The sequence below is a fragment of the Podarcis liolepis genome, assembly GCF_965112155.1.
Source record: "Podarcis liolepis genome assembly, chromosome: 7".
In the NCBI taxonomy this organism is placed as follows: Eukaryota; Metazoa; Chordata; class Lepidosauria; order Squamata; family Lacertidae; genus Podarcis; species Podarcis liolepis.
In genome coordinates, this window is record NC_139561.1 from 72,439,640 (window position 1) to 72,454,761 (window position 15,122).

A 15,122-nucleotide genomic window follows, 5' to 3' on the forward strand; every position below is an offset into this window, starting at 1 on the left:
AACCAGTAGGGGCGTGACCCACTTCTAACAAGCAGGCCCTGGTGATAGGCATAACAAGAGCAATATAAGGAGGAAATGGTAGAAGTTATATGGCAATTGGAATGGGGGGGGGGGGCAAGCTGGAACAATTCAATTAGAGTTTGTATGCAAAATATGCAATGGCCCTTTACACCTTCAGAAATGCTGAGTCAATCAGCATCTAAGGTGGGAAACCATTGTCTGTATTCAGGCCCAAACGAAAGGAATTGAATTTCTTGACAAGTTCTCACGCAGCAGCTTCTCACTGCAGCCTCCCTTTGAAGTTCCTTTGTTATCCTTTCAGGTGTTAACAGAGTTGAAGTGTAAGAATGAAAAGCAAAGTGAGGTGCGCAAAAAAAAAACAAAAAACCCAAACAGCAATTCAGGGAACGAGTCACTCAGATGCCCTTAAAAACAAAAAAGTTCCCTCGCTTTTCTTGGAAAACGCTTGGGAAATTAAGCAGCAGGAGGAGGAGGAGGAAGGCATCGCGCGCGCGACCAGCGGGAACGCGCAGTATTGCGCCACCCGCTCCTCCCCGTCCAGCGCCCTGTGGTTAATTGAGCCATTCGCAAGGGCCACCTCTTTCCAGCCGCGTGGCAGCAGATTAACATCCCCTCTGTATTTGCATAACAAAAGGCAGGTCAGGGCGAGGAATGCGCTCCCCACCGGGGCCCGGGAGTTAATAATAAACAATGCGCCTCGCAATATCTTGGCCGGCAGCCGGCAACCATCCTCTCCGCCCTCTCACGCTTCCCAGGGGAGAGCAAAGGCTGCAAGGATCCCCCGCTTTCCACTCTCTCCCTCTGTCCTCGTGTTTGTTTGCATGCATACACACGTTACGTGCGCGCACGCCATCGTGTGCAAGATGAGCACCGGCAAAGAGGGTTGTTAGGCGAGCCGGTTTGGAGAGGGAAGGAGGAGAGATGGACAGATGGAAGAAAGCAGGCAGGCAGGCAGGCAGGCAGGCAGCGCTTCCCCCCACCCGTCCTTTCCTCCTCCTCCTGCCTTTGCATATGCTGCAAACTCCCGCCATTGTGTTGCAATCCCTCCTTCTTCGGAGATGAAACAAAAACAGGTAGGCGGGACCCTGCGATTCTTCACCTCGGCCCCCTCTTCGCCGCTTTGGAAAAAGCATCCAGGCTGGGGAGGGGGGAGAAGAGCTATTTGGGAGAGCTGGACCAATCAGAGGTGCAGGGGCGGGGACTTTGGCTCCGCCCCCCCTCCGGCTTCTCCCTCTCTCTGTGTGTGTATGTATATATATTAAAAAACGCTGAAGTTTAACCTACTTGCAAATACACACAGCGGCGCCTGCGAGGGTTCGGCTGGGAGCCGGAGAAAGAGGAGGCGGAGGAGCAGCAGCAGCAGCAGCCGCCGGAGGGGGGACCCGCCGCTTGGAATTGATGCGGCCGGGCTGGGGGTGCCTTTGCAAGCGCGGCGGGCAGGCTGGCCAGCTCGCTCGTGGGAATAGCAGCCGCGTGTAAGGAAGGGAAGAAAGAGGAGCCGCCGCCGCTTTCCTCCTTCTGCCGAGGTGACTTTCTCAGCCGGGCCATTTGCGAGTTTACAGCCTTCCCTTCGGATCGCCGCCTTTGGGGTATGTAGCCGAGGAGGGAGTCGAGGAAACCACGGCGGGGAAAGGAGGGTGACATTGGGCGTCGAGAGGCTCCGCAGAGACGGCCACGATCTGAAAACTATTATTTTTATTTATTTTGCATTGCCTGCCGTTCGTCGGGGTGGCCAGGAAAACGGGCTTTTTCCTTCTCCTTTCCAGCCCAGCACCAGCCCGAGCCCTCATTTGCGCGGAGCGCTCCTTCGGCGGCATTGTCTTTTGCTCGGGAGCAGGCAGGCAAGGGTTAAACTTCTGTGTTCAAAGTGCTGATCTTTGTGCTGGCGGAATGTGCCGGGGCGGGAGCTGCCTGGAGCCGGCAAAGGGGAGGAGGAGGAGGAGAGAGAGAAAAAGAGAGGGAAGCGGGGAGGGGGGTTGGCCATGGGAAGCGGGTTAGGGAACGGGCGCGCTGCTTGCTTGCATTCTGCGAGGCGCATTACCAGCGCCGCGGCCGGATTCTGCGATCCGACGGCGTCGGGGACGTTGCAACAGACTGCGTTTATCCGGAATGTAAAACTCATTGCATAAATGCTCTGTTCGCTGCCAGCGGCCTGCTTTCGTATTTGCAAGCTGCTTAAGGTGTCCCGGGGTTGGGCAGGAATGACAAATCGGTGACTTGGGGAGGGTGGCGAGGTAACCAACCTTGATTTCATTGCCTACTGAGCCTCCTGCGTCCTTAGGCGGATCTTCATCCTCCCGTGCGCTAGGGGGCAGCATTGTCGTTACCCTGCCGCTCCTCTAGGGGGCGCCATGGAGCCTCGGCTTGGGTTAGGAGGGCCACCAGCTTAGATCTGTTTTTAAAAAGGGATTAGATGAGTGCATGCCTGGCCAGTCTGTTAGGATAGGGCAGTGCATCCTGATAATCAGATCCTGTTGGCTGAGTGCATGTCAGATGGGAAGTAAGGGGGGGGCATCGGATGGAGAGAGATAAAGGTACTTGTTTCTCCATGCTTGGAGAACAGAATTTTAAAAACCCAGCCTAAGAGTTATGGATTGAAAGGAGAAGGGATGTATGCTGTGACCTTAAGCACCCATTATTGCACTTTCAAGAACCATGATACATACAAAAGGATTTAGGGTGACAGCCCAAACCTTGTCCCTCAAGCACTAGATAGCCTTGCGGGGAAAAGCCATGGGAAGAAGAGGGCCCCCCCTTTCTTTTCCTTTTCCTCCCCCGGGAGGCCTAGGCAGAACTACATAACCTTTGCTCCAGGGTGACTGTGGTGCCCAGGACGGGACTATTTGTTGGGTGGCGACCGTACGCTACAACAACATGTTGCAGTTCCCCACTCCGGCCCATATGGAACCTCCCATGTTCAGAGGCAATGTATCTCGGAATTGCCAGTTCCTTGGGAGCAGCAGCAACAAGGAGAGGGTTATGTTAAACAGCCTTTTGGAGGCATTTGGTTGGCTGTTGTGACAAATGGGCTGTTGCATTTGTCCTGGCCCAGGAAGGGCTTTGTGGTCTCTTGTGTCCTTGGATGTGTGGTGTGTCCCCTTCTCCGCTGACCGTGGCTGTTGGACAGTGCTGCCTTAGTGGATACTCTAGTTGCCTCCCACTACAAACTTTTCCTCCACCCCCAAAGCCTCTCTACCACATGATCTGTTAGGGAAGGGGGAGTCCCTGCCATCTGCCACTGTAGATAAGAGAGAGGTTGTAATTCTATATGTGCAGGCGCGCGCACACAAAGCACAGTTTCCTTCAGTGCATTGGCTCTAGGCCATTGCCCTAGCCATGATGGGCACAACCTGGGTCCAGCCGGATGTTGCCACACTTAATGCTCCCATCGCCCCAGCCATTGGGCCATTCTGACGGAGGCTGATGAGAATTTGGGGGCAGGAATACAGGGAGGGCCACACATTTTCCACCCTGGCTTTAGAACAGTGTTTCCCAAACTTGAGTCTCCATCTGTTTTTGGACTACAACTCCCATCATCCCGAGATAGTAAGACCAGTGATCATGGATAATGGGAATTGTAGTTCGGGGGGAAACGGCTAGCGACCCAAGTTTAGGAAACACTGTTTTAGAGAAACAATGTGCACCTGTTAACTCGCAGACCAGGTTTGCTTCTCCGCTGAGTTCTTGGCCTAACCTACCTTGCAGGGTGGTTGAGAGGATGAATGGTGCAGAAGCCGTGTGTGTGTGTGTGTGTCACTATGAAATGCCTTGTTGAAAAGATGTATGCAAAATATAACTTCTGGAGTAGGGGAAGGGGGCACTTGGGAGCCCTGTACCCTCTAGAATGGGGCAGCCCAACTTTTCACTCCAAGTGGCTGCAAGAGTACTTCGCTCAGGCAGGGGAAGCGAGGCAAAAAATTGACGACAACCCCCTCCCCATGCTGCCTTCCCAAAGCCAAGTAAGTGAGGTGCCGGGCTTTGGGAAGAAGGTGCGAGGCTCTGGCAGGGTCCCACCTCCTTCCCAAATGTGGAGACGGGAATACTCTGGGACTCAGAGCCTCACACTGTCTTCCCCAAGCCCACTTCCTTGCTTACCAGCTTTGGGAAGGAGGCACCAAGGCTGGGGGCTGCCAAAAAAGGCCTTGACCACCCCGCTCTAGACTATCCCTGTGTTGCTATCCCAGGAGCAGGCTTGCATATGTCGTGGCAGCAGTGTTAGAAACTCGGGTATATAAACTAGGTGCCAAATGGCCCCTTAAACCACAGTTACAGTCACCAAAACAGAATGTCTAGTCGCCATTTTGGGGGAGGCGGCTCTAAAGTCTTAATTTTCAAATGATGGACTGGCTGCGATTGATTCTCAGTTGAACATCTGGCTAGTTCAGAGGACAACCTTGAGCTAGTTAATAATTTGGAGAACTTGAAGAAGAAAAGTCACTTGATCCAGGGACAGTCCACGTATATATCAGCCTATTCCAACCTCTTTTTCTTAATGGCGACTGCTGCTGCTGCTCAGGCTGCACAGAAAAAGCGTTTGGGGTTCCTGAAATTCATTCTGGTTGGGCAGGTTTAAAAGATAACAACTGAGAGAATCCTACAGGATGTGGTGTTAGCATGTGGTCCAATGATCCCCAGGCATGCACCTTTCCAGGTGTCGGAGATATCAGGCGCTGTCCTGGCTCCAAGCATCTTCACTTGGTCGCAAGCGGTTGATCGCCAGGGTGCAAAATGCGCCTGGCTAATTTCAAACACTGCATGGTTTTTTGGGGGGACGGGACCCTGTGCTGCCTTGTACGTGACCCTCCTCCTTTTGTCTTCCAGTGCCCAGCTTGCGATGGCTGACCACATGATGATGTCGATGAGCCACGGGGTGAACGGGATGCAGGGCTACCGGATAGGCATGAACGGGATGCAAGGCCCTCCGCAGCAGCAGCAGCAGCACGTGCTAAGGACGCTCCCCGCCAACCACCAGATGATGCAGTACGGAGGCCCTGCCTTGGACGGAGGCATGAGGCAGAGGCCCAGCATCAATGGACAGATGGGGCACCACCAGGTCCCAGGCGCCATGATGTTCAGCAATCCGAGCCAGCAGCAGCAGCAACAACAACAACACCAGCAGCAGCAGCAGCAGCAACAGCAGCAGCAGCAACAGCAACAATACTTGGGACCGGTGGGCACTCAGCAGCTCATGGCTAGCATGCACTTGCAGAAACTGAACACGCAATACCAGGGCCACCCCCTCATGGGCATGAGCAACGGGCCCATTGGGGCAGGGGTGCCGCAATACAGGATGGGACCCGGGCAGCACCTGGGGATGCAGCACCTGCCCTCTCCGGCCCTGACCTTGAACGTTATGGACACGGATCCCATTGACGAAGAGGTCTTGACGTCTCTGGTCATGGAGCTCGGCTTGGACCGGGTTCAGGAGCTGCCCGAACTCTTTCTGGGACAGAACGAGTTTGACTTCATCTCGGACTTTGTCAGCAAACAGCAGACCAGCGCCATCAGCTGTTGAGGTGGCTCTGCTGTGGGAGCTGGCGCTTCTCTTTGTGGCTTGATCTCCACCACCACACACCCCTACTTCCTGATCTTCCCTCCTGCACAGATCTACAGGCTTTCCCAGGTCGCCCTTGCCCCCACCTCCTGGAAATAACAATGGACAATCATTTGGAGGCTCTCCCCCCCGCCCTCTTTTTTGCTTTGCACTGTCGTGCTCCTCTTGTGTAGGGGAGGGGGGAGGAATCGGAAAGGTGTCTGTGTTGTTGTTTTTTGCAGACGAGACGGTGCAGAGATGGAGTCGTGTCCTCGGGTTGTGCCTATGGCAGCTACAGAATTTCAAGAAAAACAAAATGGCCTTTTTTTCACCTGCATGGCCTTCTCTCTCCCCCACCCTGCAAAAAACAACTACTGTCTTGAGTTTAGACTACAAGGGGGGGGGGGCAAGTTGCTGAGAATCCACTCCGCTGTTGGCTTTGTCAAGAAAGTCTAGCAAGCCCCTCTACATTCAGTGTCTGGTTTTTATTTTTAAGCCATTCTTTCACTGAAAGAGTGGGCAGGAGATAAAAATAAATAAATGGCTTGCTCTTCTTTGTAAGCCTCAATCTCTTTATTGCTCCTCAGTACTGTGGAATTAGCAACCAGTCTCTCTCCTTGACTTGAAGAGATCAGTGCCCTCAGGTTGTGTATTGTTCTGTGTTCTTTTTTACTTCCATCGGGTTTTTGTTTTGTTTTTAAAGCGAAACTTCAGCGGATGACATTTTGGGGTTCGGTGCAGGGGAGAGTGGGATTAACCAATCGGTTATAAGATCCTTTGACTTCCTTTTCCGGCTACTACAAACACGGGCTTTTAAGATGCCATCGGAGCTCTTCTTTCTCTGCCTCTGAAACCAAATAAAATCCTTGTAATTGTGTATATTACTGATTCTTTTTTTAAAAAAAAAAATCTTATTTATCACTTGTGTGTTTCTAGTCCGTATTTATTTGGAAGGGCTCGGATTTATTTGCCTTCTGAGATTATTGGGAAGGGCTAACGGTAAAGGCTGGGGAATGCATGCCCCTCCAACACTTCCATGGGGTTTTTGTTCTGCTATCAGTAACTGAGAGCAAGGCTGAAAAAAAGAAAAACCAGCACCCTATCTATCTATCTCTCTCCCTCCCTGCTGGGGCTCAAATGTAAATTCTTAGTTCTTAATTGTGTTTCTCGGAAAAGAGTAAAATAAGTTTGCGGCTGAGTGGCTTGTTTCCTTTCTCGGTCTCGTTTCCAAAGGCTTTTGGAAAGTTTGCTGCTCAGGTTGGCAGGCCTCTGGAGCTTCTGCTGTCCCCTCTTGTCGCAAGCACACGGTAGCACATCATTGTTGATCGATGAAGTGAGAATGTACAGGTGATTTTTTTTTTCCAAAATAAAAGCTAAAACCTCAACATTGAACCTGTTTTGTTTGGGTCGTGCCTCTTGCTTTTTAAATCTCCCTGTTTAGAAAATGCAGCGTGGGTCCTGGAAGTGGTTGAAAGTCTCTGGGTTTCCTGTCTTTTTTTCTAAAAAGTGACTTGGGTGAGTTTATGTCTCTCTTAGACACATAAGTAGTCCCGTTTTCTCTACGAAACCGACAACCAGCACATGTGCAAAGCTAAGCGAGAGTTTCTCGCTTGTCTGGAAACAAGAGGAGGGACTGTGTGCTCAGCACCTCACTTGCACGCAGAAAATCCTAGGTTCAGTTACGGCAGATCCCATTAAAGAAGGATCTCCAAGGAGCAGGTGCTGGGAAGAACCTCTGCCTGCTGGCCTGGAGAGCTGCTGCCAGTCCGTGTACACAATGCTGGGCTCAGCGGACTAGTGCCCTGGCTTTGTATAAGGCAGTTTCCAGTACATTCAATGACTTCACATGAGTTGCAGGGGGGGGGGGGAGGGTTATATTAAAGATGCCTTTTGAAATTACCTTTATACCTCCCGCTGTCAGCTTCAAATGTGTGTCTTCTATATAGAACTGGCAGGGTAGTCTCTCTGATCTAAATAAGATGAGTCAACAACATTTTGGCGTTTGCGGCCAGACTAAATTTAGGTTTTGTTGGTGTGCCTCGAGTAAAAGGGAAACGGAGATAAACTAGCAGTTAACTGCTTTCCTGCCTGGTTTGCAAATGTACACAATTCGTAACTCAATCCAGCGCTGGTTCTTGATTCCTACTGTTGTACCACCTGCCCCCCCCCCAAAAAAACCCATTTATGGTAATTGTTGATTAAATTTAGCATTTTAGTTTCTTCCTGTGATAATGGTTTAGTGAGTTGACTAGCTTACCTTGGCAGTTTTGCTGATTCCTGTGTATCTGTATGCCTGGATTACAAAGCCCTTGTTAACTGGCTGCCTTAATACTTTGCGGTGAAGAGCTTCCAGAGAAGCAGATGGGGCAGAGATGTAGAATTCAGGGCAGAGCGAAACAGGGTAGATTTTTAGGTCCTTCACATTAAACAGCAAATTAAAAATTTCTCCTGACCTGTCTGTACCCCTGTCTGTGCTGCCATTTTGCCATGCTTGTAAAATTCGATCTTATTGCAACTTCTCAAAAACTGGACACCCCATGTGTCTCTTGTGCATGTCTCTAGTGGTGACCTCTGATGAAGTATTTTCCTAGGAGCATAGTTTTAATTCCATTTATATCCCTCCTTCCCTCTGAGGTGCTTAAGGTGGCTTTCTGCCCCTCTCCACATTAACCTCACAAAAACTCAAGATTTTGGATCCACCTCCCTCTCCTGTGGGCCAGCACAGCTATATGTGTGAAATGTATTTATTGATGAAAACCTCCAAGTGGTTGCATAAAATAACCAATGAAAGCAGATGTTAAAACGCCTAGCATTTATTAAAATAAAAACAGCTGTGTTAAAAAGATGAAGCAACATATGAAAATGAACACAGCTTCTAATGTATAGTTCAAAACTGCTGATTTTACGCAGTGTGCCTGTGATTAAACAATACAAGTTTGTGTTCCTTTAAAAGTGGATAGGTCTGCAGTCAAGCAGGAGATAAAACAGTTTTCCTGGAAGTTCCAGTACAAAAAGCTATTGGCTCCTGATATTGGCCAGTGTTATGTAGCGTTCCCGTGCGCTGCTCTGGTTCGCCAGAAGCGGCTTAGTCATGGTGGCCACACGACCCGGAAGCTGTATGCCGGCTCCCTCGGCCAATAAAGCGAAATGAGCGCCACAACCCCAGAGTCGTCCGTGATTGGACCTAGCGGTCAGGGGTACCTTTACCTTTACCTTTACCTTTACGTAGCGGTTAGAGTGTCAGGTTAGGACCTGGGAGACCAGTGTTCAAATTTCCGCTTCGGGTCAGTCATCGCCTCCCAGCCTAACCTACCTCATAAGGTTATTGTGGGGATTAAATGAGGGGGTGTGTGAAAAGGATGTACGCCACCTTGAGCTCCTTAGAGGAAAAAGTGTGGTAATAATAAAATTATTTCTATTATTATTATTTGTAACCAGCCCATCTCCTGGGTTGTCCTGGCCACTCTGGGCGGCTTCCAACACACATAAAAGCTTAATAAAATGTCAAATATTAAAAACTTCACGATACAAGGCTGCTTTCAGATGTGTTCTAAAAGTTGTGTGGTTCTTTATCTCCTTGGCATCTCATGGGAGGGCGTTCCACAGGGAGGGTGCCACTACCAAGAAGGCATTCTGCCTGATCGCATATAAATGCAATCAATAATTATTGTTCTGGTACAGTTACCCTATTACATGCTTGCACTAGAGCTGTAAATCAACAGCTTGGTCTCAGGCTATGACTGAAGCAACTTTCTCCAACCTGATGGTGCCCCAAACTTCTGGAGGGCACCTAATAGGGGAAGGATGGTCTGCAGGAATGTGATGCAAAATTCTTGAAAGTAAGCAGCTCTGGGACGACTCGGGGTTTGGATAGGAGGCAACAAAGAAATAATTCTTGGTTCCTAGATGTAAAGTATTACGTGACCCTGTGTACAGGGCACAGCGAAAAGTGCAAAATGGGCTATCAAGAAGAAGTAGCAAGGGTCTCTTTGGTAATGAGCAGTTGGACCTCTTAATACCTACAGATAAACAACACCTGAAAGAGGAATTGGAAAACAAACACCACAAGGGATATATTCACATTTTCAGGAAATGTACAGTTGTTGCAGAGGAGACACTGTTTTTGTTTGTGTGTGAGAGAGAGGGGGGGAGGAAATACAGTGGTACCTCGGGTTACATACGCTTCAGGTTACAGACTCCGCTAACCCAGAAATAGTACCTCAGGTTAAGAACTTTGCTTCAGGATGAGAACAGAAATCGTGGCGCGGTGGCAGCAGGAGGTCCCATTAGCTAAAGTGGTGCTTCAGGTTAAGAACAGTTTCATGTTAAGAACGGACCTCTGGAACGAATTAAGTACTTAACCCGAGGTACCACTGTAACTTCCAACTTTTGTCATATTTTACTTTGATCTATGGCATCTTCCCTCTGTCAGATGAGACCGTTTCTCTATCTAGCCCACCTCAGGATTTCAGGGAGAGAGAGAGGTGTTTCACATGGCTTGCAAAACTGCTTCTTTAAACAAAAAAATAAAACCCAGTTCTGGCACCTCTCAGGTGGGCGCCATTCCAAGAGAACGAGGGAGGCGTTCATGGTGAGCACCTCTTTGTAACTTTAGAACTCGTGGATTTCCGATGAAGCTGAACGTGGAAACGTTCAGGGCAGATTTTACAAACAGCACATAGTTATAGACTATGGAATTGGCTTCCACGGGAGGCAGCAATGGCCGCCAAGTGGGTTGCCTTTAAAAGAGGATTCGACAAATTTGGGGGTGGGATAGGGCTATCCATGGCTACTAGCTATGATGGCTGTGCTCTGCCTCCATGGTTGGAGTCTGTATGCTTCCAAATGCTAGGAACAGGAAGGGAGGGTGCTTTTGCTCATGGGTCCTGCTTGGGGGGCTTCTCATAAGCACCTGGAGACCCATTGGGAGACTAGATGGGCCATTGGCCTGATTCCGCAAGGCTCTTCTGTACTCAGATGATGATGATGACCTGACTTGCTAGAAGGCAGTTTCCAGTGTTGTGTCTTGGCATGTTTTAAGAAGCCATAGCATCACAGAACAGATGCCAGCGCTGAATCCTGGCTTATTAACACCCCTGGCAGATCTGTGAACAAATGTTATGACTCCCGAGCTGCCTCCTGCTTTTCAATTGCATCATGGATCGTTCTGAGCCCGGTCACCTTCTCTCAGCGGCTGACTAGCGGTCAACATACACAAACCCCAGCCTGCTGCGCAACAACAGGAAACGCTCATGACAAAGGGCCACTTCATGCGCTTCTTGGCCTGGAACAATTGTTCATTGATGGGATTATTCTCTGCTCCTCTCACATGAAGAGACTACTTCTCCAAACAGCGTTTGGCTTGCTCTAGTTATTGCCAGGTATGTGAACTGGAGCTTCTCTCCAGCTCTTAACAGCTTGCTCTCAGCTTGTTGCCATGATCTCTGCGACTGGGCGCACAGCACACATTTAAAGCACATGACTTCCCCAAAGAATCTGGGCAACTATAGTTACTTACTGGTGCTGGGAACTATAGCTTTGTGAAGGGGAAAGTACAGTTCTCAGGATTATTGGGGAGAAGCCTTATGCTATAACTTGTTTTAATTTTTATTATGTATTTTGTGGTTTTATATCTTGATTTTATTATGTGAACCGCCCTGAGACCCCTGGGTATAGGGCGGTATATTATTATTATTATTATTATTATTATTATTATTATTATTATTATTAACAACAACAATCAGTGCTTTTTCTGGGGGGGACGCAGGGGGACACATACCCCTAAAAATTTTGTGAATCTAAGTTTGGCCTCATTGAGGGGCAGTATTTCAATATGAGTAGGAAAAGAGAGTACCCCTGAACATTTTTTTAGAAAAAAGCACTAATAATAATAATAACAATAATAAAAAATGATATCAATGCATGGTGTATACGCAACCTGTATCCCACTTCTTCCACTGACATCCCTCCCAAATGTCTGCAGAGATGAAACGCATCCCCTGCCCCCCAGTTTAACATAGTTTAACAGCAACAGCAGTAACAGCTTAACCGCAACAGCTCATCATATGCTGAGGAAATAGGTGGCTTAATTCCTCCTCTTGTCTGGATCTCTGCTATGCTGGTAATATCCAGCTATGCTGGTACTATCTAGGCTAGCCCTGCGACAGACTATCAGGGTCCAAGAAGAGGCTTCTACGAAGGTGTGAAACCATAGCTGTCAACTTACAGATTTGAAAATAAGGGACCAGCAGCCTCGAAAATAAGGGATCAGCAGCCAAAATAAGGGATTTTGCTTACCCAATTCCTCACGATGCGCCCCTGAGGGGGGAAAGGGAGAGACGGAGACGCGGCAGCTCGTGGGCGTGCTCTCTCTCGTGGCAGAGGACCCCGAGCCGCTGCTTCCCTCCCAAGCTGGGCAAGCATGAAACCCGGGGAAATTAAGGGACATCATCAATAAGGTAAGGCACCGCAGCAAGACACGGCGCTGGGATAAGGGAGTTTCCCGCCAAATAAGGGACGGTTAACAGCTATGTGTGAAACCCACGTTCTTTGCCAATGGGGAGATTCGAGAACTGAAGCAAATCAGAATAGGGCAGGATTTCAGCAGTCCAGCTTGTGCATTTGAGTGGCGGATCACAATACGGCACATGCAAAAGGTCCCAGGTTCAGTCCCTGCCTAGCATCTCCAGTTCAAAGGACCAGGCGGCAAATGATGGGGGCAGTCAGAGCAGACAATGTTGGCCAAGACTGACAGCAGGGGCGAAATTAGGCTTTATTTCACCTTGGTCAAAGACTCAGTTTGGCACACCCCATACACATTTGTGTGCACACACAGGCTGGGAGCCTCAATGGCGCCCCTCTGGAGGCTTCACCCCAGGCAAAAAATGTGGCTATGGCTCTGGATATGACATAGGGGGAGACAGGTATGACCCAGTGTATTTATTCTGAGAACAACAGGAGAGGGCTATATATTGCTTCCTGGAAGCCTCTCGCTGGTACTTGAGCGAAACATGAAACTGAGCAACATGGACCTTTTGCCTCTTACAGGGTTCTTAAGTCATGCTATCCCAATTTCTTCCCTGATCTCCAAGAGCCAGCAAAACTGAACATCTCCAGAGAACTCTTAATGCCAATCCACAGGGACAGAAAAAAGAGCTTCTACCCTATTGAAAAATAAATCCAGAGGGCTGGGGTTCTGTCCACTCTGCAAGATTGCACAATTTTATATTATTTTTACACTGCATACAGCCTGTGTGCACTGCCAGCCTGTTTTTGTGCCCTGTTTTCTTTTGCTTTCTTCCTTTTGCTCCAAGGCTCATGTGTGGCACATGCGTGCACATGCATGCACACACCTAGATGCATGTGCATATTGACACACAGTGCCTGGAGTAAACAGAATAATTGGGCTGCCAGGAATTAACTTGCTTGTCATACCACTAAACTTTTTTTTTTTAAGTCTCGTGAGTTGCATAATTAGCATTAGACATTGGGTGTTGTTGTTTTAAGGCTATGCTGCCATCTTGGGGCATTCTTCCTTTTGTTTTGTTGTTAGAGCTTCAATATGCTGCCTCAGCACACAAAGCCCTTCAAGTCCTTAAGATGCTACAAGGCTTTTTCTTAATTTTGCTGCAACAGACCATCATAGCTACACTTTAGGAAATAGGAAATTGTCATTCAACTCAGATCCGTACATAATCTTCTGACAGGACAGGGATGCAGAGAAAGGAGACTGAGAGCATGGCCGTAATATTCATAATAATGATAAATTAAACTATTTATTCACATTTATATCCCGTGTTTTCTCCAAGGAGCTGAAAGTGGCACCCATAGTTTTCCCCGCCCTATTTTCACTTCACAAGAACCCTGCAAGGGAGGTGTCTGGCCCAAAGTTACTAACAAGCTTCCTGGCTGAGTGGGGATTTGAACAAGGGTCTCCCACATCCTAGTCCAGCACTCTGGCAGCGTGGTGTAGTGGTTAAGAGCAGTGGACTCGTAATCTGGTGAACTGGGTTCGCTTCCCTGCTCCTCCACATGCAGCTGCTGGGTGACCTTGGGCTAGTCACACTTCTCTGAAGTCTCTCAGCCCCACTCACCTCACAGAGTGTTTGTTGTGGTGAAGGAAGGGAAAGGAGAATGTTAGCCGCTTTGGGGAGTGAAAGGCAGGATATCAAGTCCAAACTCTTCCTCCTCCTCCTCCTCCTCCTCCTCTTCTTCTTCTTTCCCACTCAGTAACTCTCAAAGCGGTTTACAGACAATACAGCACATAAATAAAACAGAAAGTGCAAATCAACACGTCAATGAAAGTGCTTAACATCCGTAATAAAACAAGAACCGATTACTATATAAATTAAACGGGGAATCAGCAGGGATACAGCTGGTTCCTGAATAGGGTGGCAAGGTTCTGAATTAACAATGGAGCTGGGCAATTTGTTCAGATAGTCACTAAAAGAGCTACACTGATTGTCAGCTATGTTTCAGGCTAGAGCCATCAAAGTGCATTAGGTTCTCTCAAACTGGGGTTTAACAAGCTGCAAAGTGGCAAGCCCTGAAATCATCCCTAAACTAGGAAACACAGGGTGATAATAGGAACTGCATGGCCAAAAAGAACTGTCTGTAGGTTAAGCGGCCCTCATCTCCATTATTCTATATTTGATACCTTAGAATTCTTATGACAAAAGCCACGGCTGCACAACCCTAGGCAGCACTCAAATACACAACGAAGCTATTGTTATTGTTGCTTTGTAGTTTTTGTGTAAGCACAGGCTTCAGCAACGGGCACGAAACTTAGCATGCCGAGAACGCTGTTTTTAATTTGTTTGCTTTTAAAAAGCAAGCTCCTAGCCCCTTCTGCTTGGAAATGTGTGAGTAACACCTGGTGAGGTTTCAGAACCAGAAAGAGGACTTCCAGAGACCAGGGGGTACTCCTCCTGAGCTCCTTACCCCTCCCTATGATGAAAGTATTAGGCAAAGTAATAAGATATATGCACTTTGGAGTCATTTGCATTTTTAATAGGTGACCCAGATTTCAGATTTCCTTGGTCCTTTGGAACAGAATCCTGACAGCTTTAGCTGGAAAGTAGATCTGCGGTTTTCACAGTACATTTGAGCAATTGAAGTTGTTCCGTAGGGCCAAGGGGCCATTGTCCCAAAAGCCACGGCCTGCCTTCAGTCAGCTTTTACCCACCTGCCTGCCCCATGGGGTTTGTCCTGGCTGCCACCTTCCCCCTCCATAGACTCAGCCTTGCCTTTGTAGAACGCAGCAGGGAGGAGGATGGGGTCGAAATTAAAATTTGTTGCCTCTGCCTGCAATTGGCTCTGGCTTCCCCTGCAATTGGACTCCTTGGTTTCTGCCCTTCCAGTTCCAATGGGCACCATCTACCACTGCAGTCGAGTAATGTGTCAGAGTAAGAATGTGGCAGCAGAGTGCAAGCAGTGTTTTTCAGAGGCAATTGGTTCAAGCGCCATATTAAAGCTCAGCTCCTTCCCATGCAGCTATGCTATGTTGTTGTTCAGGATGACATGAAAGGGGAGGGAGATGACTCTAGTTAAAGGTACTCACTGCTAGGCA

General features: G+C 48.7%; 1 protein-coding gene and 1 long non-coding RNA gene across 2 annotated transcripts in view; both read left to right on the plus strand.

Moving 5' to 3' along the window:
- LOC310710934 overlaps nucleotides 1-15,122 on the plus strand; it is a 148,612-nt gene that overhangs the window by 112,086 nt on the left and 21,404 nt on the right. The gene's annotated exons all lie outside the window — the stretch shown is intronic.
- Nucleotides 1,238-6,946, plus strand: CITED4 (Cbp/p300 interacting transactivator with Glu/Asp rich carboxy-terminal domain 4). Its single transcript, XM_083512273.1, has 2 exons — nucleotides 1,238-1,610; nucleotides 4,843-6,946. The coding sequence occupies exon 2, from the start codon at nucleotides 4,856-4,858 to the stop codon at nucleotides 5,534-5,536; it is 681 nt and encodes a 226-aa protein (XP_083368399.1). The 5' UTR covers nucleotides 1,238-1,610; nucleotides 4,843-4,855; the 3' UTR covers nucleotides 5,537-6,946.

Excerpts from the sequence above, each read along its gene's own strand:
- CITED4 (XM_083512273.1), top strand. The coding sequence starts at position 4,856 with ATGGCTGACCACATGATGATGTCGATGAGCCACGGGGTGAACGGGATG.